At 34.1% G+C, this 24,456-nt stretch overlaps 1 protein-coding gene across 1 annotated transcript in view; it reads right to left on the bottom strand.

Annotated features, from left to right (window-relative positions):
• Nucleotides 1-22,702, bottom strand: part of LOC117107259 (DNA replication ATP-dependent helicase/nuclease DNA2-like) — a gene marked incomplete in the record, with an annotated part of 24,091 nt that extends 1,389 nt beyond the window's left edge. Inside the window, 30 exon segments of the mRNA XM_033248885.1 lie at nucleotides 602-784; nucleotides 1,099-1,182; nucleotides 1,935-2,018; nucleotides 2,205-2,409; nucleotides 3,201-3,394; nucleotides 4,227-4,471; nucleotides 4,619-4,720; nucleotides 5,437-5,525; nucleotides 5,659-5,775; nucleotides 6,439-6,576; nucleotides 6,953-7,060; nucleotides 7,743-7,928; nucleotides 8,757-8,919; nucleotides 9,787-9,904; nucleotides 10,344-10,442; nucleotides 11,552-11,675; nucleotides 11,842-11,970; nucleotides 12,238-12,323; nucleotides 13,075-13,137; nucleotides 13,484-13,508; nucleotides 14,007-14,168; nucleotides 15,150-15,218; nucleotides 15,866-16,005; nucleotides 16,707-16,775; nucleotides 17,031-18,325; nucleotides 18,738-18,953; nucleotides 20,660-20,753; nucleotides 21,004-21,054; nucleotides 21,584-21,664; nucleotides 22,603-22,702. Coding sequence (XP_033104776.1) covers nucleotides 602-784; nucleotides 1,099-1,182; nucleotides 1,935-2,018; nucleotides 2,205-2,409; nucleotides 3,201-3,394; nucleotides 4,227-4,471; nucleotides 4,619-4,720; nucleotides 5,437-5,525; nucleotides 5,659-5,775; nucleotides 6,439-6,576; nucleotides 6,953-7,060; nucleotides 7,743-7,928; nucleotides 8,757-8,919; nucleotides 9,787-9,904; nucleotides 10,344-10,442; nucleotides 11,552-11,675; nucleotides 11,842-11,970; nucleotides 12,238-12,323; nucleotides 13,075-13,137; nucleotides 13,484-13,508; nucleotides 14,007-14,168; nucleotides 15,150-15,218; nucleotides 15,866-16,005; nucleotides 16,707-16,775; nucleotides 17,031-18,325; nucleotides 18,738-18,953; nucleotides 20,660-20,753; nucleotides 21,004-21,054; nucleotides 21,584-21,607 — 4,662 coding nt within the window.
• Nucleotides 22,703-24,456: the final 1,754 nt, after the last annotated feature.

Genomic DNA, 24,456 nt, shown 5'->3' with positions numbered 1-24,456 from the left:
ACCTGTGGCCATGTTTTATTTGCAGTATTCATTAAATCATTTAAAAATGAACTGACACAATTTGTAAAATTTTATGTCCTGGTTATCAAAAAACCTGTTGCCTTTCTGCGTTCACAGTACAGTGAATTCCTTTTCTTCTTTATTTTTTCTGTTTGTAATAAAACAACCTTACATCAATACCAGCGCGTAAAGCCTGTTTTAATACTTCACACAAATACAATCAGGAAACAGAGATAAAAATAGGCTACAACAAACAAAAAAATAAAAAAAACTTTTCAAAATCAATTGTGACTGACAATTTCTCGTAAAGTGATCCAAGGGGCCCAATTATTGATACAAGAATTGTAATTAAATGTCCCCTCTAATTAAAAAACAACTTCAAATTATAGACCACCTTTCTGCAGTCCCAAATGAATGCCTATCTTTTATATTTATATATTTTAAATTAAAGACCAAAGCTACTATACTGAAGACAAGGAAAACACAAGTCCCAATTGTGATCTTGGAGGGAGACCTGTTATCGGTTATTGGATATCAAATATTTATATTAAAAAATATTATGTAATTTGACTCCAGTAAAACAACTCAAATGAACACTAACCTGTGTAGAAACCTTTACAAAGGACACAATTATCACTTCCTTATCTCTTCCTTGATACTTGTCTATAGTGTTTACCTCCAATTTTGAAGTGTCTATTGCTAGGCCAGCTAGCATAGACTTTATTAATAAACATTGGTTCCTGTATGGGGACACAACACCTATCCCTGAGCCCTTGCAACCACACTAAAACAAAGTAATAAATGTTAATTTAATGTAGAGTTAGGTTTAATCAAATTCAGAAACCAAATTACAAAAACAAGAAAACAAAAGAAGGGAGATTCATACATTTGCACAAGGGTGTATTTAAGGGATGGGAAACAAAAAAATAAAATCTATTCCCATGAAGCCCTTACTGCATAACTAAAGATAAAAACTATCTCTTTTAAAATACTACTCTGCCTCTTCTATCTCTGTGGTTAAAATTTACTCTGCTGCCCTCAATGTGCATTTTTAATAGCACGTAGTAATACCATAAAACATTGCTCTGTAAGATTTACCTTGTGTAGGGCATCTACCAGTTTGATTATGACATTTGCTTCATTTTGATTGGTGCTACCTGAACTTTGACCCTCCTTCATAACCTAAGTAGCAAAACATTTAATTTTTTTTTACTTGTTTACTTTAAAAAGCAATCGCTACAGTGTTTTCACTTTCGCTACAGTGTTTTCACTTTCGCTGCAGTGTTTTCACTTTCACTGCAGTGTTTTCACTTTCGCTACAGTGTTTTCACTTTTACTAGTGTTTTCACTTTTACTAGTGTTTTCACTTTCGCTGCAGTGTGTTCACTTTCGCTGCAGTGTGTTCACTTTCGCTGCAGTGTTTTCACTTTCGCTGCAGTGTTTTCACTTTCGCTGCAGTGTTTTCACTTTCGCTGCAGTGTTTTCACTTTCGCTGCAGTGTGTTCACTTTCGCTGCAGTGTGTTCACTTTCGCTGCAGTGTTTTCACTTTCGCTGCAGTGTTTTCACTTTCGCTACAGTGTTTTCACTTTCGCTGCAGTGTTTTTAATTTTGCTACAGTGTTTTCACTTTCGCTACAGTGTTTTCACTTTCGCTACAGTGTTTTCACTTTTGCTGCAGTGTTTTCACTTTCACTACAGTGTTTTCACTTTCGCTACAGTGTTTTCACTTTCGCTACAGTGTTTTCACTTTCGCTGCAGTGTTTTTAGTGCAATCGTTGTACTGCGTAGCAGTCCCTGACGCAATCGAGAACGCTCCCCCGATTCGAACGAGCAATCAGCATCACTGAGAGCTGTCGGCGATAGCGTGTATGGAAACCAAGCTTTTGTAAATAGGTTAACAAAACCATATGTAAACTAGGACAGAGTATTCTTACATCATCCATGTTCAAGAACTGGACAGTAGATTTTGGGTCAACCAACTTTAGCAGCCATTTTGGTTGGGAACTTCTAAGATGCACCTGATGAAAAAATACAAATAATATATGTATTTCAGTATGTAATGGGAATAATAGCACTTTCAGTGACATAGGATTTATTTCAATCAAGCTTAAAGTCATAGACTTCTGTTTCTAATACAAGATGGCTAACAAAATTCTATCACTATATTTTCCTAATTTAAAATATTTAGAAACTTAAATTCATACATTTCTGTATTCATCCCACTTGGTTAAAACAAGCTGAGACCTTGCAATTTCATCTGATCCGCACTGAAGTGCGCCCTCATACACCAGTATGTTGCTCAGCTTCATGATGTCAAAGTTCATTCTATATTGCAGCGTTAAGGATACCGTGGCGTCGGGCTGAGTTGTAGCTAAATGTTTGAACAAACTTGTGTCCATTCCTAGAAGTCTGTATATGAGATAAGTTTATTTTAATTTTAAACAATCATAATTATGACAACATGTGAGTACATCAAAGTGAAATCAATTCTTGTATGATATATCTACAGTACTAATAATCATATAATCCTTTTAGGAATGAATATAGTGCTTTTTTGTTTAATCATGCAAAAACCTATTCTAAATTTATTGAGCATTCTGTCATGTTCAAACCAAATAAGCACATAAGCCAAAATATAATCTCTATTTACAGTGAGGCTCTTAAAAAATTATGTCCAAATGCGACATATAGCATTTATTGCACTTACTGGCTCTATGCACTTCATATCAACAACATGTCAACAAGAGGGAAATAAACCCAGATTTGTCTCTCATGATTCACATTTTGAGCAACACTAATATTGTAGGCTTGCTAAAAAACGAGGTAAAATAATATTTTATAACTTTTTATTGGATAACCAAAAAAAAAAACATTAACTCAGGGATTAAGTAATCTCTTGAAATCTATTATAAAAATTAAATCATTTTCTATTAATAAATTTGAGGCTTACCACCCCAAACCAGCAATACGGTCGCTAATTGTTAAACTGAGTAAATAGCATGAGAATATGACAGTATGATATACTGTGGAACAAAGGAGTCATAATACTTTTACAGTAAATTGATGCCAGTAAATGTCCCATCATTTTAAAGCTTATAATGTGGAGAATATAAATTATATTAAAAGGCAATTTTCATGTTTTTGTCACTGATGTTAGTTTTGGCATGTAAGCTCCATTTACCAATAAAAAAGTGACATACTTTGCATGTTTACTCTGAACAAGTGGTGGAAGCTGATGGTGGTCACCAACCAATACAAAGCAGGCAGCATGTAGCAAGGGTCCAAGGCACACGGGCTGGCTAATCTGTGATGCCTCATCCACAATGCACACATCAAACTTTCGCTTGGAGAAAATAGCATGTTTCGACCCTAAGCATGTGGTAGCCACAACAGGCTGGAAAAAAAAAAATGATATTCTCAAATATGGATTGGAGTTTAGGATTGGTAGTCGTTCAGTTAGGATACTTTTTAGTGTGAAACATAGAAAAGATAACCAGGAGTCAAGAGACTAAAGAGTTTCCAGTGGGGTCCATTTATTATTATTGTTTTTAAGGACACACACATCCAGAAAACGGCTCAATGCACTTTTTTTCCCTGGTCATTGGATACAGAAACAATCACACATGACGTGCATTGACCTCCGCTCCCTGGGGAGTATTCCTGGTTATGCGTGTAATCAGCACTACTAATTCACCTCCTACCAGGTGCCCATTTAAAATCCTGGGTGTAGATTTATTAGTGAGCTGTAAATAGTTTAATGTATTCCTTAACGTGCACATGGGCTTTTGAGGCCAACAGATTAAACGCCTCATCTTAAAGAGCATGTACTTATCATAACTTGTACTTCAGGATTCTAAGTGAAACTCAGAGAGAGCAGGATCCTGAGGTCTGAAAGGATCTCCATGGTTTAGAGTACATATTGTACAGTGGCTACCACCTTTTAAGAGAACCCTGAAATCAGAATTCTAGCCACTATAGGTAGCAGTTCTCAGCTATAAGGAAGCATTTTTGGCAGTATGTAGTTTATTGGGGTTGCAAACACACCATGACCTGCTCACCTCAGCTCCAACATGATGGACTAAAGTGGGTCGGAGCCCCTGTCAGGGGCCTTTGATCTCTCATCGGATAGTCTGTGGTGTGGTCACTGCCCTGGGATTGGAATACAAGACACTGCTACAGCTCTAGCATTATCTCAATTAAAATATAAATATAACAATTAAACCTACCACTGTATTGTAAATATGTGTGAGGTTCGCAATATTCTTAGCCTGCACTGCAACAGTTTCCTCCGAGAAGCATCTTATGTCAGGGTGGATGCTGAGAGACCGACCCAAACGAATGAACTTTACATCATGCTTACACAGTTTCAACAGGATATTGTCAATTGCAGAATGGGTATAGCTTGTTAACAACACTGATAGCCCATAATGCATCAATATTCTTACTAATGCTACAATGGTGGTGGTTTTACCTATAAAGAAATATATGAAAAAAATATAACGGCTAAAGTATTATTTTAAGAATGTTGGGGCAAACCTCAGGTGTATCCTAGTTAAAATAAGAAATAAATCACTATAAGTAAATAATTACCTAAATAAGTAATTAAATTATCACTTACCTGTACCGGGCATACCAACAACAAGAGTGTAGTCTTCACTCCTCAACACCTTGTCAATCACACACCTTTGGTCTTGGTTTAAAGCGTCTATGATTTTATTTACTAGAGGAAAAGTGTGCATATACTGTAGTATGGTGCCATTATTCTATGTTGTTCAATCAATTAGCTACACTAGCTGTTGTGTGCCATAACAGTACACTACCATAACCATAACCTATTAATGAGGGACAACAGAGGCTACACTGGTATCCCAGAATTGAACCAACAAAAGCAACACTAGGTGTTGTGTCTCACAAGTACACTACTTATGAATGTGGTCCAAAGGTGCTTGATTTGTTATAAATGCATTTTGTCTTGGTTCAGTACTACTTAAATTATGTACTGTGTTAATCTATGGTCTAGATTTGTCTCATGTGGTATCCCATTCTTTTATGAATATGTTAACAAAATTCAGTTATGTTTTTATGAACTGACTATATATAAAAAAAGTCTAATAATTTGCACTGTTTATTCTCCTATTAACCTATTACATTAAGATGTTTATTAATGATCCAAACTCCCTTCAAATATGTTATTTTTTTAAATTTATGCACTGAATTCTTTAAATCGTGATTGAAAAATTTGAGCTAGAAATAGTCTGGTTGACAAAATTTGCTTAGTTGATAATAAACTTATCGTTTATTTCTGACTTTAATTTGTAGCAGTTACATTTTTTGAATCATATATGTTTTGTAAATTGATATGGAAAGTGTCTGAAATAAAAAGAATTGATTGATTGAATTATAATTAAAACTATACAACTATAAGTTTTTTTTTACCTTGTTTTTGAGCAGTGACTGGCAGACTGATTGTATTTTCTTTAAAGATTGGCTGCTCCCTGTTCAATACAAGCTGACGTAAATGAAAACTGAAATAAACAATTTAAAAAAATGTACTTTACTAAACAATTCATGCTTGTTGATTGATGGCTTCGTATACAAAAATTAAAAAAAAAAACTTGATGCTTAAATATTAGAGCTGGATAAGATAAAAAGCATTACCTAAATGCATCATTCCTCATAAAGTTTGCAAGATTAACCAAACTAGATGCCATACTGTTGTAACTATCATCCTTGTCAAGGCGATATACAGCACTTGTGTCGCTCATCTTCATTGCTCTGCAAAAAATAGTGTCTAATTCAGTCAGCATCCCTTCATCACACATCATTTTGTTTTCACTAGTGACATGTTCACACAAAAACTGGTCAAGTTGAGAAAATACATATACAATTGAATTTACAGTACTTCTTACAGCTTCCTGGGTTACTATTTCATTGTTCAGGATGTTTTAGGATAGACTACTATTTCAGAATATGGGTTACTACAATGTCATATTGGGTCACTATTATTATAAAGAAAATTATCACTGGAAATTAATAACCCACCCATGCTTCCTGTGTAGGCAATCAACACATATAAAAATAAAAGTTAAAAATTGTTTATTTTTTGTTTTACAAAAACTCATGTTACTGAGCCACTGTAGTTATCCTCTTTAAACAACATTGCCATCGTGATCTTTAATAAGATCATGATGAAAACGCTGAGTTAATATTAGAGTAGTGGGTTATTCTAATAGGCCGAATATTACTACAGCCTGTCACAAATAGTGTACTGGTTTTTGAATTTTGAGTTTACAGTAGCTTTTGGCATATATAAACAACTGTAATTGAACCTCTATGATGATGTCGCCATCATATTTAATATTGATTTATGCATAAAGTTTCTTTGAAAAATGCCAACTGCTACATGGTGAAAAAAGAAATAACAGGCTGTATACAGACCTGTCACTTGCTATGACAACTTTATCACAGGTAACCTCTACCATGAATCCAACACATATTGCTACTTCTTTTGTCTTCTCCTTAGTTACCGCTAACCTCTGACCCACAGCCATTTGCACACTAGATAGGGGTATATTGCTGAAAATATAAACACATCTCATGGATTAACACCAGCCATAAAAAAATTATGTTATAAATTCATCTGCTTTAATGTTTTACCCTCTCCCACAATTTAAAATCTGCCCAATGAATGTTCATGTTCCCCTAAGTTTGCAAGTAGATACATATTTTGGATTTACTGAATATCTAAATAAACATGAAGAAGGAAATTAATGAGGAGGGATTGGAACCATGATTGATAAAATCACATTTACATTTCACATTGATATTAAAATGTTTACAAAATACAATTAAGTCTCTTATGTGATTCACTATCTATTTAAAATATTAGATGACAAGATAGCAATTGCATCTATAACCATCAGAAAATTATATTTTCAGATGATGAGTTTACCTGTGGTGAAGTGGTTTTCTTTTAAAAGTCAGCAAATATTGACCAGAACGGTCACCAGGCCTGCAATTGGTCAGTAGCATTCCACTGTAACATTGATCTCGCTTCTCTCTAAAACAAATTGAAACATTAAAAATCTCTATGAGACATAGTAGTACACCCGGTAGTAGTACACCCGGTAGTAGTACACCCGGTAGTAGTACACCCAGTAGTAGTACACCCGGTAGTAGTACACCCAGTTTTTCTTTGAAGTAAAAATTAATGAATATAAATAATAAATAAATAAATATAATATAATAAATATATGCTGGTCTTCATGGGGAGAGTTCTTGTGGCTTTGTATGCCCAAAAATTGTGAGTTTAGACCAAAATATCTGTTTTTGACAATCAAAATAACCTTATAGGCAAATTCATATTTTTGTTCCGACGACCTTGTGGTGTCAGACTGTCAACAGGGGAACTGTCCATGATTCCCCGCTGGCACCACTGCTGCAAATCCACACTTCACAGCAGAGACATTCGTAGGTAATGTGCCTTGCCCAAAGACACAGCTGAGATTCGCATCAAAAGTTTAGGCCTCCGACCTCAGGGTTGGTTCACTGCACGTACTGTATCACTCCCGCAATATTACACCATCGTGGCATTCAATGATGTTGCACCTAGTAATCAGCGCATTGGAATGATCAACTACCAGTTACATACTTGAACAAAATAATTTACTATAGATGAAAAAAATTATCATTAATTTCTTTCTTAAAATAATTAGATAAAATATCCTAGTATTAAATGTTACCGTGTCCAAGCATCTACCATCCACATCTCACTATTAATTTTTCTTTCCTCTGCTGCAGTATGTTCTAGCATACACATGAGAAACCAATCTCTAAAGTACTGTAGTTCGTAGTCTTTTAAATGTTCAAGTTGCGCTTGGTAGTGACTGGCAATGTTTTCATTTAAAGTTATTGGATTTTGCTCCAGTCTGAAACAGGGAGGACAAAACATTTTAAACCCACAATCATAATTATAATGAATGAATATAGACAATCTGTTTTTCATATCTATTACTATTATAGTATTATTAACATCATTATCATAATCTTCATCATTGCTATCATCATCATCATAACTGGTCATCATAATAATTTTTACCATCATCGTCATTAAAAATATCATCCTCATCATCGTTATTATTTTCATTAGTCATCATTTTCATCATCACCATCATAACTATTAGTGCACTGTAGCTTATTATTTAACATGATCATATTCCAATCCTAGATTCCTGCAATCAAATCAAAACCATATTTTTTTCGTACGACTAAAAAAATTTCACACTCCAAGCCTCATCATAAATTTTGTTCAATTATATTATTACTTCCAATTATAACCATTATCAACATTAGTGATTAAATAAATTTGTCATAATAAGCTTAATATTAATTTCATAATTTATATAAAATACAGGTCTCCCTCTAATTAAAGACCCCTCCAATTAAAGACCACTTTTCTCTGGTCTCAAATTAACAAATGTCTTTTATCTTTATTAATCTAATTAGAGACCAACGCTGCTAAACACCATGGAAACCCCAGTCACAAAAGTGGTCTTAAACTGGAGTGAGACCTGTATTATAGTTTTTGTTTTAGTATTTATACATACCTAACTTTAAATTAAAAATGATACAGTTTTGTTGAAGTGAATACAGTTAATTAGTACATAAATATAAACACAGTATGCCGATGGATGATTTAGAAAGTGTGTAACTAATAAATGTGGTTTGATTCATCCATTCATGGATTTTATATTTACCTGTGTAGAAGAGCACAGTGATGGAGCTCAGAGCACCTGGTGCAGGTGAAGGTTTCTTGGATTGGTTCTGGTAGACCAGGTAACTGCCAGTCTTCCTCATTGTCACCTTTGCTTGGTGCTTGTGAGATGTAGTAAGCTAACTGGTTCCGAAGATTAATCAATTCTAGAGAGGGAGATAAGATTCACTGGTTATATTTAAAAACAGTTTCAATACAATATACTAATTTTTCGACCTTTTACAGGAATTAATTCCATGAAATGGCAAATGGAGTGGCGGAGCAGTAAGGCAGGGGTGACGCTAACTACAGCCTTAAAATTGGCACTGGTTGGAAATGCTTCTCGCTCAGGCTTTCATTGGCAGAACAAGTATAGTGTACACGTCTAGGTTGTGTGCAACACATTATTGCATCTTTCGGATGAGCAGGAGGCTACCCTGATGCAACAATCCATTTCAAACCTTGTCGTGGAATGATGTGAACATGTAACTACTATAAGTGCCTCTACGGAGCCTGACTAGGTATACATGGACCACGTCCATAAGCCAATCAGTACAATTAAGCTGTTAATTATGAGTTATTGTCCTACCTTTACCTATATAGATTTCAAATGGAGAAGGTCCATATCGGGTAGAATGTTTACTGAAGTATCACAATATTATCAATAAAGTCAAAATGTCAAATTTCAATGTGGGGAGTGAAGCATGAGTTGTTTTTCTGAAAGGATTACATTATAATACAATGATAAAAATAATGAAATAACCACTTTAGAACAAAACATTACATTATGTTTAGCATGGAAGGGAAATCAAGGTTTTGAAACATTGGCATAAATTTTGAAAAAAATATAATTAAAAACCTGTAAATATATGAAAAGAGAAAATAAAGTCAACAATCAGTTATCTCTTGAGAATTTGTTGAAATCTAGAAGACCTTTACTGTAATCCGATTCCAAGAATCCAGGAGTGTGTGATAGTTCCAGTGTCAATGTCCACGCTGTTAGGAGACTTGGATGCCTAAGAGTTGGATCTTACCTCGCTTATCCATGTGCGCTGCCGGAACTGAAATCATGGAACCAGTTTTGAGGTACAGAAGAAATCCAAGTTCACTACTTGAACCCAATTCACTCAAAAGAAAGCTGTATAGCAATAACTACAGAGAGTAAAAATATAAAACCATAAGACAGGTTTAGAGTGGAAGTCTGTATTGGTTTAGTTTAAAACAAGGATCTGTGGGGGCGGTCACGCAGTGATTGCATCTCAGTCCGTCAAACTTGAGGGCAGAGGTTGGAACCTTCACTTGGAATTTCATTAGTGCACTCTACCTATGTTTGTCTCTTCTAAATGGTTATGACTGATGTGGCTTTGAATGATTAGTGTGTGTGTACATTAAATTGCAAGCACAACTGGAGTGCCGGTTTGCCAAATTACGGATCCGAACTGAATAATAATAAAACACAGCAAGCAGTTTGCATCCATTGGCAAAATGTGCGTTATAAGTCCCTACAATATTAATATTATTATTAAAATAAATCATTTAAAGCTATTTATTTTTTAAAGAGTCACAACTATTGAGTATAATTACAACTTACTTGAGTCCTGTGCTCAATGGAATTTGTTTCCCTTCCCGTCTTCAACTCAAGAGGGAGTGTAAGTGTTTGTTGTCTTGGTTGAGATTTCTCACGGTGAATCTATATAATGAAGTATTGAGTCCAAGTATTTGCCATATTTATAATCATTTGAGAACATCTATCCATTATTTCATGACCATCTGTGGCAGTCCAGTATGAATAATTAATCATTTTGAATGTAAAACTATATAAAAAATGAATTCCTTTTTTGAACAATTCCAAATACCTGTATTTGAATTTGGAAATTTTGGCTGGGTTCCTGGGGACCTGCTTTGGCCACAGTCCAGCGGCAGCACAGATATATTACGGATACATTGCACTAGCCCTTATAATAGCAATGATTGATGATGCGTTTGATACATTTTTGTATTTTTCATTTAATACTATACTATATTACTATCATACCTACCAAGTCTCACGCATCCGGCGTGAGCCTCATGCTCTTCGACCAAACATCAAGCTCTCAAGTCACTCACCAAAAATCTCACGCTTTTCTACTAATCTCAAGCTTTATCTTATTAAACCCAAACTTTTTATATCGAAATACACGAGACCTTTGCAATTCTAAAGTTTATCAGGCCTAGAATCATCGAAAATTCTATCGTTCCTATTCTAGCTACAATTGCATTGCGAAAAGGATCGATCAGTGACGTAAACAATAGAGTTACGCATGTGTGTTATCCAAGTAGGAAACTAACACTGATGGTGCTATACATTACGTCATTTTTATTTAAGCACTAGAGATCTATTTCAGAGTGCACAACAGAGCATCCAACATTTTTCGGGGCCCAAGGTGGGCCCTCGACCCAATTGGGTTTATTTCCTGTTAAGTCTCTAACTACCTCCTACTTGGCATGTATGTACTATTGGTAATATTACAGTTATTAAAAAATATAAGATTCTATTGATTACATTATATTAAATAGTTAAAATAGTGTACCCTGTCTTTAATACATAAATTAATTTGTAATGCAGAAATTAAAGATTTGAGTAACATTTCATTTTTCTTATCTGAATTACATAAATATTCTTCTTTGTTCATTCACTTATGTGATGAGGTTGGAAAACGGTTTCCTGTTGAGCATTGCCTTGATGAGTGCTGGGCCATACATTCTTGTGTCTGAAAATACAGTATAATAAACATAATAATACACTGTTATCTTTATTACCTTTACTTCAACTGTCAAGTCAACTTTTCCCTTGATGCCCCAGCGAGGTGAGCAGACATTTTCTTCAATATCTTTCAGGTCAGAAACACAGATGGAGCTTTTGGATGCCTTCATCTCATTAGGGCTGCAAAAATAAAAAAATATCAATATTTATCCATTGCTTGATAAAATATTCAAAAGGATATTTATATTAAAATAGAACAAATCTAGACAATACTTTTAAAATGGTTGAAAGCTTGGCTTAAATTAAGATGTTTACACAATGGTTTCAGAAAACATTTTCTTCTCACAATTTGACATCAACAGATGAGGACTTCTTTGGAATGGAGCAGTAGTATTTGTTAGCCCAAGCTGTGATTGGGCCGATGTATTCCTCCACCACGTCAAGTACATCCTGGTCACCGAGACCTATTTTAAACCTACAAACAAAATTAAGGTATTAGAAGATACAATACAAAATAGCACTTTTATTTATTACAGATGATGATTAATGATTAAAATTAATTAAAATAAAAACAAAATTAATGATATTAATGATATTGGTAAAGATGGTAGTAAAAACAGCAACAAAAAAAAACAATATTATTAGTAATAATGATGATAAAAACAACAGTAATGATAATGATGCTGTTCATGATGCAGCCTTATCATTCCATGCCTCCAAATGAACTCCAAATACAACTTACATATCGTTCATTATAGCCGGTGTAATCAAAACCTCCATTGCTGTAGCCTCCAGTAATTCTCTAGTGAATGTTCTCTTGCTTATAGCCTGTGACACAAAAAATAAATCTCCTAGTAGTTTATAAATGTTAGTTTCTGTATTTGTAACCTAAGTTGGCAGTTTGTAACCTATATTGAGAGTCTTTAACCTGGAATGACAGGTTAAAGACAGATAACATACATTGTGTTAGGGTTAAACAAAGACAGTGCAAGAACTAGTATCCATTCAGGGGACAAAATTAGCCAACAGAATATTTCTGACAGAGGCAAGTAAGGTCGCAAGGGCATTATCAGAATTTGGGGGAATGCCCTGGTGGTACCCAGATAATAAGAATTCTGATGCCAAGAGAAGCCTTGGACATTTTAAAGCTGTTATGAGAAAAGTTATAACAAATGTTTAAATAAAGGAAAACACATCATATATTTTTGGTCCAACTAGCATTGCAGTGCGCTATAATATGAAGATGTAGGGTGCCCTCTTGCAAAAATAATTACTTTTTAACACTGAAAACAAAGATCTTATAACTAAATTAATAGTGCATCTCAAGATTTCTAAAATTCTGTAACAACCATGGTAACAAGTCGGACAATCTCTCCCTCAAAACAAGTAGGCCTACATGTACTTCAATGCTTCTATTTGTTCTTTTTGTTATTATAAGATCTTTGACTGCTATTGACTGAACATAGATAGACAGTCTATAAGGAAATCATAAATTAAGATCAATAAGGGCATGGCAAGATAGAGTATTTTTATTATATACAGTATTAATAACTGAGCGTATCAATGCCCTGCTACCAACCTTTTCAAATACTTCATGAAGAATTGTTCCACATAACATAGCCTTATTGGAAGAATCTGCTCCCTAAATAAAAGACAAAATAAATAATGGATACTATACAGTTTAATAAATAATAACCACCTTCATTAAAATTATTAATAGTTTGCTTAATAAGAATAAATTATAATTACAGTATAGTTCAAGATTGTTGATAATTTACTGTTTCATCAGTCATTAAGTGTCTACTTCAGAAATCATGATCAAACTTAATACATAAGAATAACAATAATTAAAAACTACATAAATATATAATGCATATATAATAATCACAAAAAATCACAATATGCATATATATTAATAATTACAATACCTATAATTTTCGTGCTTTCTTTTCAATCACTGTATAAAAAAAATTAAAACCAAAGCTTACCTTAAACCTCTCACGTAAAACAGACCTGTAAATAACAAACAACAGTAACTTTAGAGATATTTATATTTTTAACTACCTATTTGCACTTTTACTGGCTATCAAATTATAACCAATTCTCACTTTCAGACAGCCTCAAAATCATAGTTATATCTTATTTCCCCATTGCAAATATCGATTTCTATCATTGTATGGATCATCATAGCTTTCTGATGCATCAGTACTAGGAGCTCAGCCACTGTAGGCAAATAACTTCCTTAATCTGTTCTATTACAAATCTGATACTATGTAACTAATCACTTAAAAATTAAAATTTAAATGATAATTAAAATTATACTTTATTTACTTTATTTGATAATGATACCATTAACTATTCATTGGCAACACGGAAAGGGAATATCTATTATTATTATTGTTGTTTACTGTTAACATCTTCCTTTACCTCACACGTAACATGTGTTACACTCTAATAAGCACCAAGTATTAAGCTTTTTAGGCAAAGATTTTGTTTTGGATGGACTAGTACCTTCTCTTACACCGTATGCTACCGGATATTGCAGTGCCTGTTAGCAGCATGTCAGGTTTAACTACAATGAAGTTATCATTTTGATTAATGACGATGTGATTGGACGCGTCAAACGTTCCATGGATAGCAACCAACATGCCCTCATGTAGCGGCGTTTGATTCCTGTTAACACATAATCAATATCAAGAAAAATCATTTAGGAAACAAAGCATTTATATATTTAATCATTTGTTGATTGTATTCACTTATTTATTTATTTTGATTTATGTATTAAATACACATTTGATATTTTTTGATAATTTTTATGCATTCTAATTTGACATTATGTTATTTCTTATTAGTTAGAACACCTTGTTGTACAAGCTATTTTGATTGGTTTTTTGGTTGTCCATTTCACCATTGTATAAGTATTTTATACATATATTTTAACAGTTTCATGATGATGAATGAATAAATTTGAATTTGAAACTTAATGAAGATTTATTAAATTCTATATAGATTATTCTTTGCGATCAACAAACGGTGTGGAAGCAGTTAATGTAAGTATTTGCAACTGCATCTCTCAACTTTGAGGTCATAAGTTCAATTGTCAATCTGCCTATTTTCTACTATCCTTGGGCAAGGAATTATATGCACATTTTCTCTCTAAGCGGGTACCAGGTAGGTTTAAATGCAATAATTAGCTGCAACATTATGGAAACCTCCCAGGAAAGATGATTATGCATTTCAACAGCATTTGTTCTGCTGCGCAGGGAAATAATATAAAGCATGTTGAGGTCTTGGTAATATGTACAAGATGCGAAATTATTATCTAAAATGTATATGCACACGCTGTCTGCTGAATGTCGATGGCATTCAAATGGATCATAATTAAAAACAATCCGTTGTGCGCACCTAGTTGTGTTCTCCATATAATCGAGTTGGCCGACAATCGTCGGGCACAGGGAGTGCCAAGCTTCTTAAGATGTTACTTTTACATATAGTAACAACTCCGGTTTTTTATATAATGCTTTATATACTTTATCCCAATAATATATATAATGTAATTAAAAAGAAATTTAACACATCCAACTAGAGTAGCATTCTACAGCAAGAATTCATTCTTACTATAAAAGAACTTTATATTATGTTTTTATTACTTACCACATTCCTGTCAGTCTACACTCTTTCAATGTATTATCTAATACAGACCTGACATGCACAACCTTTTCACTGTAATTAAATAAAAAGGAAAAACAAAGTTTAAATCCCAATAATATGTATTTCAGAAGGGAGTAAGGAAGGCCAAAGAGAAGAAACTGGAATTTTTGCTGTGGAAAAAGATGAGAAGATTGTGAATTGTGACAGTGAGGCATGACCATTTTTTCAGATGGGGAAGTATAATAATAATAATAAAGCTAAATTAGATATAGCACAAAAGTTAAAAGTTAAAATTTATAGTTAAGAGGGTGATAGTGGGAATTGGATATATTATATTCTTTATTTGGAAACGACACTTTTACAACAGTGACACTCGTAAGTAACGGTATGTCCAATGGAAAACAAAGCAAGCAAATCAAAACTTAACACATTAAGCAAATGAGAAAAAAAAAAAATTAAACAAAGAAAACTAAACAAGCTTAAAAAGATATTACAGATAAATTTAAGGATGAAGTACTTACAGTACTGTTAAAACAAAGACCAGCTCATCACAAGCAATACATGTTTAAGGAAGTACTTTTTGAGATGACCAAATAAAGATTAAAATATTGAAACACAATACTTGTTTCATACTCTCTTAAGCCAAAGTGTCCGGCAGAGTAGCTCTTCCTTCCCCATACCTCACCCACCAAGGTTTCTAGAAAGGTGGTAAAACTTACAAGTTTTCCTCATCAACATGCATGATGACATATCGGTTGAGGTCAGGGAATTCTGGCTGCCGATTGGCCTGAGTTGGCTGACTTTTGAAAGGAGAGAGGGCGCTAAAACTCTTGCTTAGATCAGTGCACATTGCTGATTCCTGCAATATTAAAACATACATATTTATTCATATACTTCTCAGTAATACAGGGGAACCTGCTCATTAACAACCAACAGTTCCACTTTCTATATGGGCCCAGATTTACTACATAATATAAATCTCATAAAACTGGTGCAACTCATTTGGCACCTGACAGAAAGAGATGGCGAGCACAACTTGGGGCTACCTGACCCAGAGAGAGAGTGGAGCCGCATACTTAAAGATACACATTCATATCAAACTAGAAGCAGTACGGCTGGATCTTTCAGTCTTCCTGAATGTAGAAGTGAATTAGGAAACTCAAGGTTTTGTTTTAGAGCTGTAAAATTTCGCTATTATCTTTCACATTTTCATATTTAATTATTAATTCCTGCTGCAGCCTTTACAAAGCTGAATGGTTGACTGAGAGGTATTGTAGCTGCTTCTTGTGCTGAAGACCACAGTTCGACTGAAATGAACCATAACGTCGGGGTGACCTCCTACTCTTGATGCAATGAGTTCTTTAAAGTGCACACAAGCCAGATGTATACACTGGACCTCCATTTAAATTCCTTATCCAAAAAGACTTGGTTCTACCAACCGAACCATGGATGAGGAGGGGCTGGAACCAGCGCCGATGTTAAGGCTATAGCTAGCGATGCCCCTGCCTTACCACTCGGCCAAAAAAATCATAGGCAGCTAATTTCTTAATATACTCTTACTTCTTCCTCTTCGTCTAACCAGCTGTTATCCATACTTTCCAAGAATGCCTTTGTAGCTGGACTTAACATCTGAATACAAATTCGAAAAACATATTAGCAATTCTATTTCTATACATCTAGTAAACTGAGTGTATACATTTTGTTAAATATAAAATCTGGTAGCAGAGCATTAAAAAAAATAATAATAATATAGTTATAATTAATAGCATGTGTATTATGTATTAATAAAAATTATAAAAATAGTAATAAGTAATGATGATGCTGATAATATTATCATGAGACACTACATGATTATAATAAAAATAACTGATATAAAAAACTTACATCTTGGGTTGTGTTCATCTTAATTGGTGTTCTCATATCATGTTTACGAAGTTCAGATAACAGACTAGTGGCGACATCAACACTTGGATCAACAAAATCACCATTAGTTCTGTCCTTTACAAAATATGCACAATAAAAGTCATCAGATTCATCTAAGTCATCTGTATTGCTGCCCTCAACTATACCTACATCACCTACATCAACATATTCACCATTACTGTCTTTTACAATATCTAGTTCATCAAAGTTGTCTGCATTGCTGCCTTTTGAAACACCTGTATCAACTGCATCACCATCTGCATTACTGTCTTCAGCAGCACCTAGGTTATTGAAGTCACCTGTATTGCTGCCCTCTACAATTTCTGAACTGTCATCATTCATTACATTGTGTTCTGGACAGATGCAAAAGGTGCCATTTTCTGACCTCTTGATATCAGGAAATAAAGATTTGACACAAGTTCCTGACAGATCATTAATAAGATTTTCCTTGGCAAATGGATTTCTATGGTTACTGGACGGTTTTCTTTTTTCATTTGGTGAGATTCCTCTGGTTGAAGATCTCTTTAAGTACGGTTTAAAAGGTTTGAATGAAGTGTCAAATTTCTTTTCCTGTACATCAGCTGTCTTTTGAAAACTCTTTCTCTTTGGAATCTTTGGTATCTTATTGCTCACCCGACTAGAGTGACGGTCTTGCATTTTAGAGCACTTTTGAAAAACTTCTTCAAGTCCAGCATTAAGGAAGTCATCATCACTAAGATTTGAATTCAATGCTACGCTTCCTTGATCATTCCTGCTATCAATTGCATCCTGATGCTTATCAAGGCCAACGTTTGAAAATAATCGTTTATTTTTAGATTTCTTATTCAAAATATCATGAACTGGTTGAAGCAAAACTGTTTCATTATCGTCAGTCATTTTTGGTGATACTGTCATTGTTTTTGTTCTTAATGCCTTTTTATAACCACGTGAAAGTTTCATACCTCTTTCATTGGTAGAGTTCCTGTTCGTTTCTTTGCTTATTAAGGACTTCACTTCATCAGGCTTCTCTTGAATAATTATCTTTAATTTGTTTTCCTTTTCAAGTTCAGAATTCAGATGGAACATTTCCTCTTTCACTTCAGTTTTCTTGTCTTTTTCTTGTCTAGCTTGGTGCCTTCTCGAGGCAAATCTTGAAGACTTCATTTGGCTTGTTGGCGTCTCTGGCACAATGTGTGTTGGGTAAAGAGAGCTTCCTTGACTGGTCTTTGGTGTCAATTCATCCACCATATCACCTGTATCTGGCGTACTTGGAATAACTGTAAAGTAATAATATAATTAAAAATTAATATATAATTATGAAATAATAATCAGGGAAAATATATAAAATTACAAAATTTCACAAGGGGAAGACCATAGAAATGAAATTTATGATAAGGATGAAGATTAAGATTATAATCATGATGATGATGCTACTACTGATAATAATGATTGTAATTCATATTTATAATAAACCTCTAATCAGAACAGGAATACATGCTTGCCCCACAAACATACTTGTTACTTACATTTATGCTATCATTTGGTGATAACTTACAGGTGTAGCAAGAATATCCAAGAAGTGAGCCTTAGCGAAATTGACATTGCAACAGTAACAGAAAATGGAATGGTTATGTTTACAGATTCACAAACAATTATATTTGTAGAAACTATTTCAATACCTGTACTTACCCATAATTTCTGAATTTTGTTGGCCATCTATGATGCTTTTTGAATCCACTACATCTTGTGGATTCTCTCCAGGAATTGGTGGTATATCATCTCCACATTTTGGAATATTTATCATCATACCGTTCGCTAAACTCTTCTCTGGGTTGTTTGTCTCTTGATGCTTTTTCATGCCTGAAACCATTTTTGATTGATCCCCCAGTTTCATACATTTAAAATCTGTATGTTAAAACATGGCGCAAAAAAATATAACTTTGTTACCCCACAGTTGTAAAATTGTTATTATTAATTTAAAAATCATTGCCCCAATCCAAAAAATAGCAACTCAACTCAAGCAAAAATAAATAGAACTGTCTCATTCTTCCCATCTATTATCCAATTTGAATCTTTTGAAATTATACAGTATTAACTTAATTCAAAAACCAATATTTGTATACTCCGCTATGCATTCGATCCTTTAAGTAACATTTTGATGCATAATTCTTCCTTTCACAATTACTGTACAGTGGAACCTCGATTTTACGTACGGTAAGGGACCGGAGGGCGTACAATAGAGGTTAAATTTGTGGTAACCTTAGACCTAATACGTACGTATCGCCCAATAAACGTATGTATGAACGAACGATGTTACCTAGGCTAGACCTAGCCTCTAGGCCTACGAATAAAACCATGTGTTTAGTGTTTTTATTCATCACTTTACAATGTCATAATAAAGTGTTCAAATAAAACCATGTGTCTAGTGTATTAATTTATCACTTTATATCTTTTATTTAACTAAAGAACATGAAAATATTGTAAGATTACCTATACGACAAAGGTGTAACATGGGAATTCCCCTTCATGCCTATATTCTAAACAACAGAGCTGTGGTGTTTTCTGGGTCTGTTGAGACAAACTAAAACCATGTGCGCGCTACACTGGGCCAGCCAACCAATTAGCGTTCGTGTACGTGAAACAGCAACCATGTGCTATGCATTGGACGAGCTAACCAATCAGCGTTCGTGTACGAAACTATGTCTACTCAGCTTCATGTAGAAAATTCGATCAGACATTTTTTTCCATGGTTTGCCTCCTGAAGCTAAAGGAGGAAAGCAATTATTTTGAGCACCATTGGTAGTTGTTCATGACGTCACTCAGTTCACATGGTTTCAGATTATAACAACCCGAAATCTGGAAAAACCTACTGTACCAATCTCAATAACAAATGCTGTTTGTCAGAGCTTTTTCTAATAAACTTAATAAACACATAATTTCAAATTATTAAAATTGCACTATTTTTTTTGGTCGTAATTTATTATGCCGTTTCCAATTGAGCTGCTTTTCTCCCTCCATTTCTAATTTTTTTGTCACTTGTAACCTTTCTTCTTCTTTTTTTTTTAATCACAATATGTTTGTGTTACTTTGTATATTCAACTTTGGAGTTTGTTTTACAATTGGAAGAAAATAAATAAAAAAAAAAAAAATTGAACTGGAGAAAATAACTAGACCCTAGCCTAGTTGATGTTACTTACCCTCCCTCCAAAAGGGTCAACATGGCCTGATGCTATGAAAACAGGTGAACCTGAATATATAACCCTACTGTTTAACGCACGATTATTTGCCTGAACATGCTGCAATTACCAAGCTGACTGGCTTTTTTGGCACAAATTGCTGGGGAATAGTTCAATATTTTTTTGTTGTTCATGGAATGCAATGACATTGATTTGGCGGTGGGTAAGGGTATTATTTCCGTCCAGGGGGAGTACAACTCTCATCCACTTCACACTACAGAAACTGGGGATAAGCTCCAGCCCTATGAGCCCCAGTGGCTCGGAAAGGATTTAAATTTAGTAAGGGTATTATTATTGCTAAAAAAATGTAAAATAAATAAGTAATATAATAAGTACATTTGATAAATGATAAATCTAAATAACCAGCAGACTCACCTCTATCCTCTACTTTTGATATATCTGCATTCTTCACTGCTACATTTTCATCTACTTTGGGCTTAATTTCCAAGTCACAAAACTTTTGTGTTGGCTATAAGAAAATAATACAAATAATAATAATAATATAAACCTACTTTATAAAAAAGTGTGTCATTAAATGTAATTAAACAGGTGTGCATTTGTGATTTTGACATATATCAAGTAATTATTATTTTCATTATAATTATTATTATTACAATGATCATCAAAACCACCACCATCAATACCAATGCATCGTTGCCACCTCCATCATTTAAACTACTACCAATTGAAACCAATTATCACACAGTAGTATGTACTACCTTTGCGAAAAACCTATCCAGGGACAATTGACCAGATTTGTTATTTTTGACCTGAAAATAAAGATAAAACACAGGTGTCAATACATATCATAAAAATTAATTATGTAGTCTGAACAATAACAGAAATGTTGATCCTTATTGGCATCACAAGAAATTATTTTTTAAATTTTTACTTAAGACCTTAGTTTTATGTTGAAAGGACAGCCAATTTATTTTGAGTGCAAAGATAATTGATGTATTTCACAGAAAATCTGTTTTGAAACTAACATTATTTTCACATGGTTTCTTTTCTTGTGAAGAACGCATACAAAATGCAATAATATTATAAGACTTATAGGTATTGTGTCAGCAAGGATCAAAAGTGTAGGTAAGCATCTAAGTGCTGGTTCTTTGACTGCATTTTGTTTTATTTCTTATTTTATAAATTTCAGTGGTATTTTATGGTTTAGTCATGCAAATTATGATTGTTTTTAAACTCTGTTGTTTTTCTTGTATCTTTAAGTTTCATTTCTTTATTATAATTACTTAGGCCTACATTATTTTATTTCTACAGTTTGCAAATGATGATACTTTTACTCACTGCAGACCTTGAAAGTTTCCCCATGGTTTGAAGAACCTACTGTACTTTATAATTTCTTGGTGAATCAATGATAATACTTCACTGAAATGAGTTAAAAAATTAATTAGTGAATTAAGAAATAATAAATAGTTATAACATTTAAAATCATGAACATGCTTGGCAAAAAAAATAAACAGATTTCTAGTAAAATAGGTGTGCAGAATTGTAATTACTGCAATACATTGTTTATTTAAGATTAGGTCAAAGCCTAACTTTCGAAAAAATATCTGTGCTGAAATCAGCCCTTATTTTCCGAAATGACAGATTTCTACACCAAATTTTTGCGTGGAGGATATATTCCCCACGCAGACAGCCTTTAGTATACAGTCTGGAATCAAATTGAATTAACATTCAATTACTTCAACGTTACTGCAACTGCATAGTCTAATCCAGGTTTGGATATTCCGTAGGCTAAGACTAGAGTGACTAGTAATATTACACAAACAATACAATAAAATTAACTAGTTTAATAATATACCATCATTTGACATTACTAGGCCTAGCCTAGAGGCCCCTAGCTAGGCCTACTACTACTAGCTACTACTAGTAGGGGCCTAGGCCTAACCTAGCCAAGAGGCTATTATGCCTAATTACTTATTTATGATGTAAAATCTTGTAATAAAACTAAAAAAAAGTATGAATATTAGTTTCGAAGTTTTGAAGTCTAGCCTAGCCTCTATTATTTCTTATCTTAGGCCTCGGCTAGTTCATCGGACTTAGGCCTATAACTAGGCCTACTCTAGGCCCTAGTAGGCTAGACTAGCTAGCTAGGCCCTAGGCTAGACTAGCTAGCTAGGCCTACCTACCAAGGCCTAGCCTGCCGAGCGAGGGTGGGCTCGCTTTCTTTTAGGCCAGCCTAACCAGGCTTAAACTAGATAGAGGCTTATTAGGGCCTCCTAACTAGGGCCCACCAGGCGTAGTAGGCACAGAAGCTTTTATTTTTAGTACACAGCGAAATGTCAGGAAATGGGCTTTTATACCTGCAAATGTTGGTATTCTGTTGTTATATTATCGTCATGTTATGAATATTTCGCGGGTGTTTTTGTTCACTAGTGTCAAATCCAGCCGCCAACTAATCAACACAACAACCAACGTAAATTAGGCTAATGAATTTATTTTCTCTACAACAATTGAGTGCGCTGTTTCAAATTACTGCTGTACAGAGCCGTAGAAATTGCAATCAAAGAAAGTAAAAAACAAAAAACAAAAAAAAAAAAACAAAAAAAAAAAAAAACAAAAAAAAAAAACAAAAAAAAAAAAAAAAAAAAAAAAAAAACAAAAAAAAAAAACCAGAATGTCATATTTCTATGCCATAGAATAAAATTAAATGAAATATCACTTTTTTGTCATCTCATATGATCAACACACTTAAGAAAATAAAGCAAACGACTAAAACCTTACCTAAAATTCATAGGCCTACTGTACAGTATTGCCAAAATTATTGTTTTAATATTAAAAATAAAATAATTTACTTACAAAGTAGGCCTATGCGACTGAAATTATTGTAGGCCTAATGTATTTCCCAAAATTCGTCTTGCTGCTGTACCTTAGCTGCACCGTCTGTCCGATAAGCTTAAAAAAGGAAAAAAGTTAAGGGGACACCTTCAGAACTAAAAAAAAGTGTCCCCTTAATAGAGGGCCTCCAGAATAAGAGTAACCCTATTCAGGGGACAAGTAACCAAAACGTTTTGTTGTATTTCAGCGGACGAAAATTCTGGTTTATTGCTCAAAAGGTAAATAAATTTGAATGATTTTTTCTTATTTTGAGATTGCTGTAGTTGTTGTGATACAATAAAAAACAAATTAAGTGTCCCCTCAACAGGGTAGGGCACAAAGTCTCCCCATCCCTTCCACTTAATGGGGGGGGGGGGGGGCAGGGTTGGCCGTGGTGTTCAACAAAAAGATACATTTCCTCTCCTTTTACGGAAAAGTGTCCCCTTAATAGGGATGTCCCCTGAATAAGGGTGTGAAAAGTGTCTGTCAATCAATGGACAGTTATAAGGCCTCGAGTACCTTTTTTTCTGCTGCATGCACACCTTTATATTCACTTTTAAGAATTTTTGTTGAAAAAGTCTGTACGGTATATTTTATCTGTTTCTGGTTGTACGTTAATAACTTATTTTACGCTTTAAACAGAGATATTAAATTTATTAATTGAAATTTTGTGAAGTTTTCTGAGTCTATTATAATTAGTAAACATTCAAGCGTTAAACAAACATACTTCCGGCTTTACAGCTTTACCAAAGATACTAGAAACACAAGATGGAGTTCTCCACACCTCCACAGAAAAAAAGTGTTCCACCGAAATGCATGGTGGGAATCAAAACAATGGGGCACCCCGTACGGCTGAACTTAAAAAAAACTTCTACTTCTACTTTCGTTACCAAGTCGTCGCGTATTTAATTGTCAATTCTCAATTAAAAAATTGTACACGTATGCCGAAATTTCGACATAATAAGTGGTAATTACGACATAAAAAATATATATTTCTGTGGCCCTAATAGGCTTTCGTACAAGTTGTACCCAGACAGTGACAACGGTGAATACATAACCTCCTTGGCGGAGGTAGAAATCGTTGCTATTATCCAAATAAAACACACAATTAAGCCCATGGAACAACAACAATATTATAGCGCAGAATCGTATGGCCGGACGCACTCTGGTGATAAAGTTTTCCTCCATTAGTGGAAAAAGAAGGGCGCCGTGTGCGTCTGGATATACTTAGCCAGAGCCATAGATAGAAAGAGTTGCGACATTGAGAATTTAGAAGCCATTTTGTTTCATACGCGATGCGCGTTCTGTGTCTAACGTGATGTGCGTTCCTGTGTATAACA

Source organism: Anneissia japonica, unplaced genomic scaffold, assembly GCF_011630105.1.
Source record: "Anneissia japonica isolate Jap-2015-1 unplaced genomic scaffold, ASM1163010v1 scaffold211_len1577895_cov191, whole genome shotgun sequence".
Classification (NCBI taxonomy): Eukaryota; Metazoa; Echinodermata; class Crinoidea; order Comatulida; family Comatulidae; genus Anneissia; species Anneissia japonica.
Note: the sequence above shows the minus strand (reverse complement) of the source record. Positions and strands in the feature narration are given on the sequence as shown.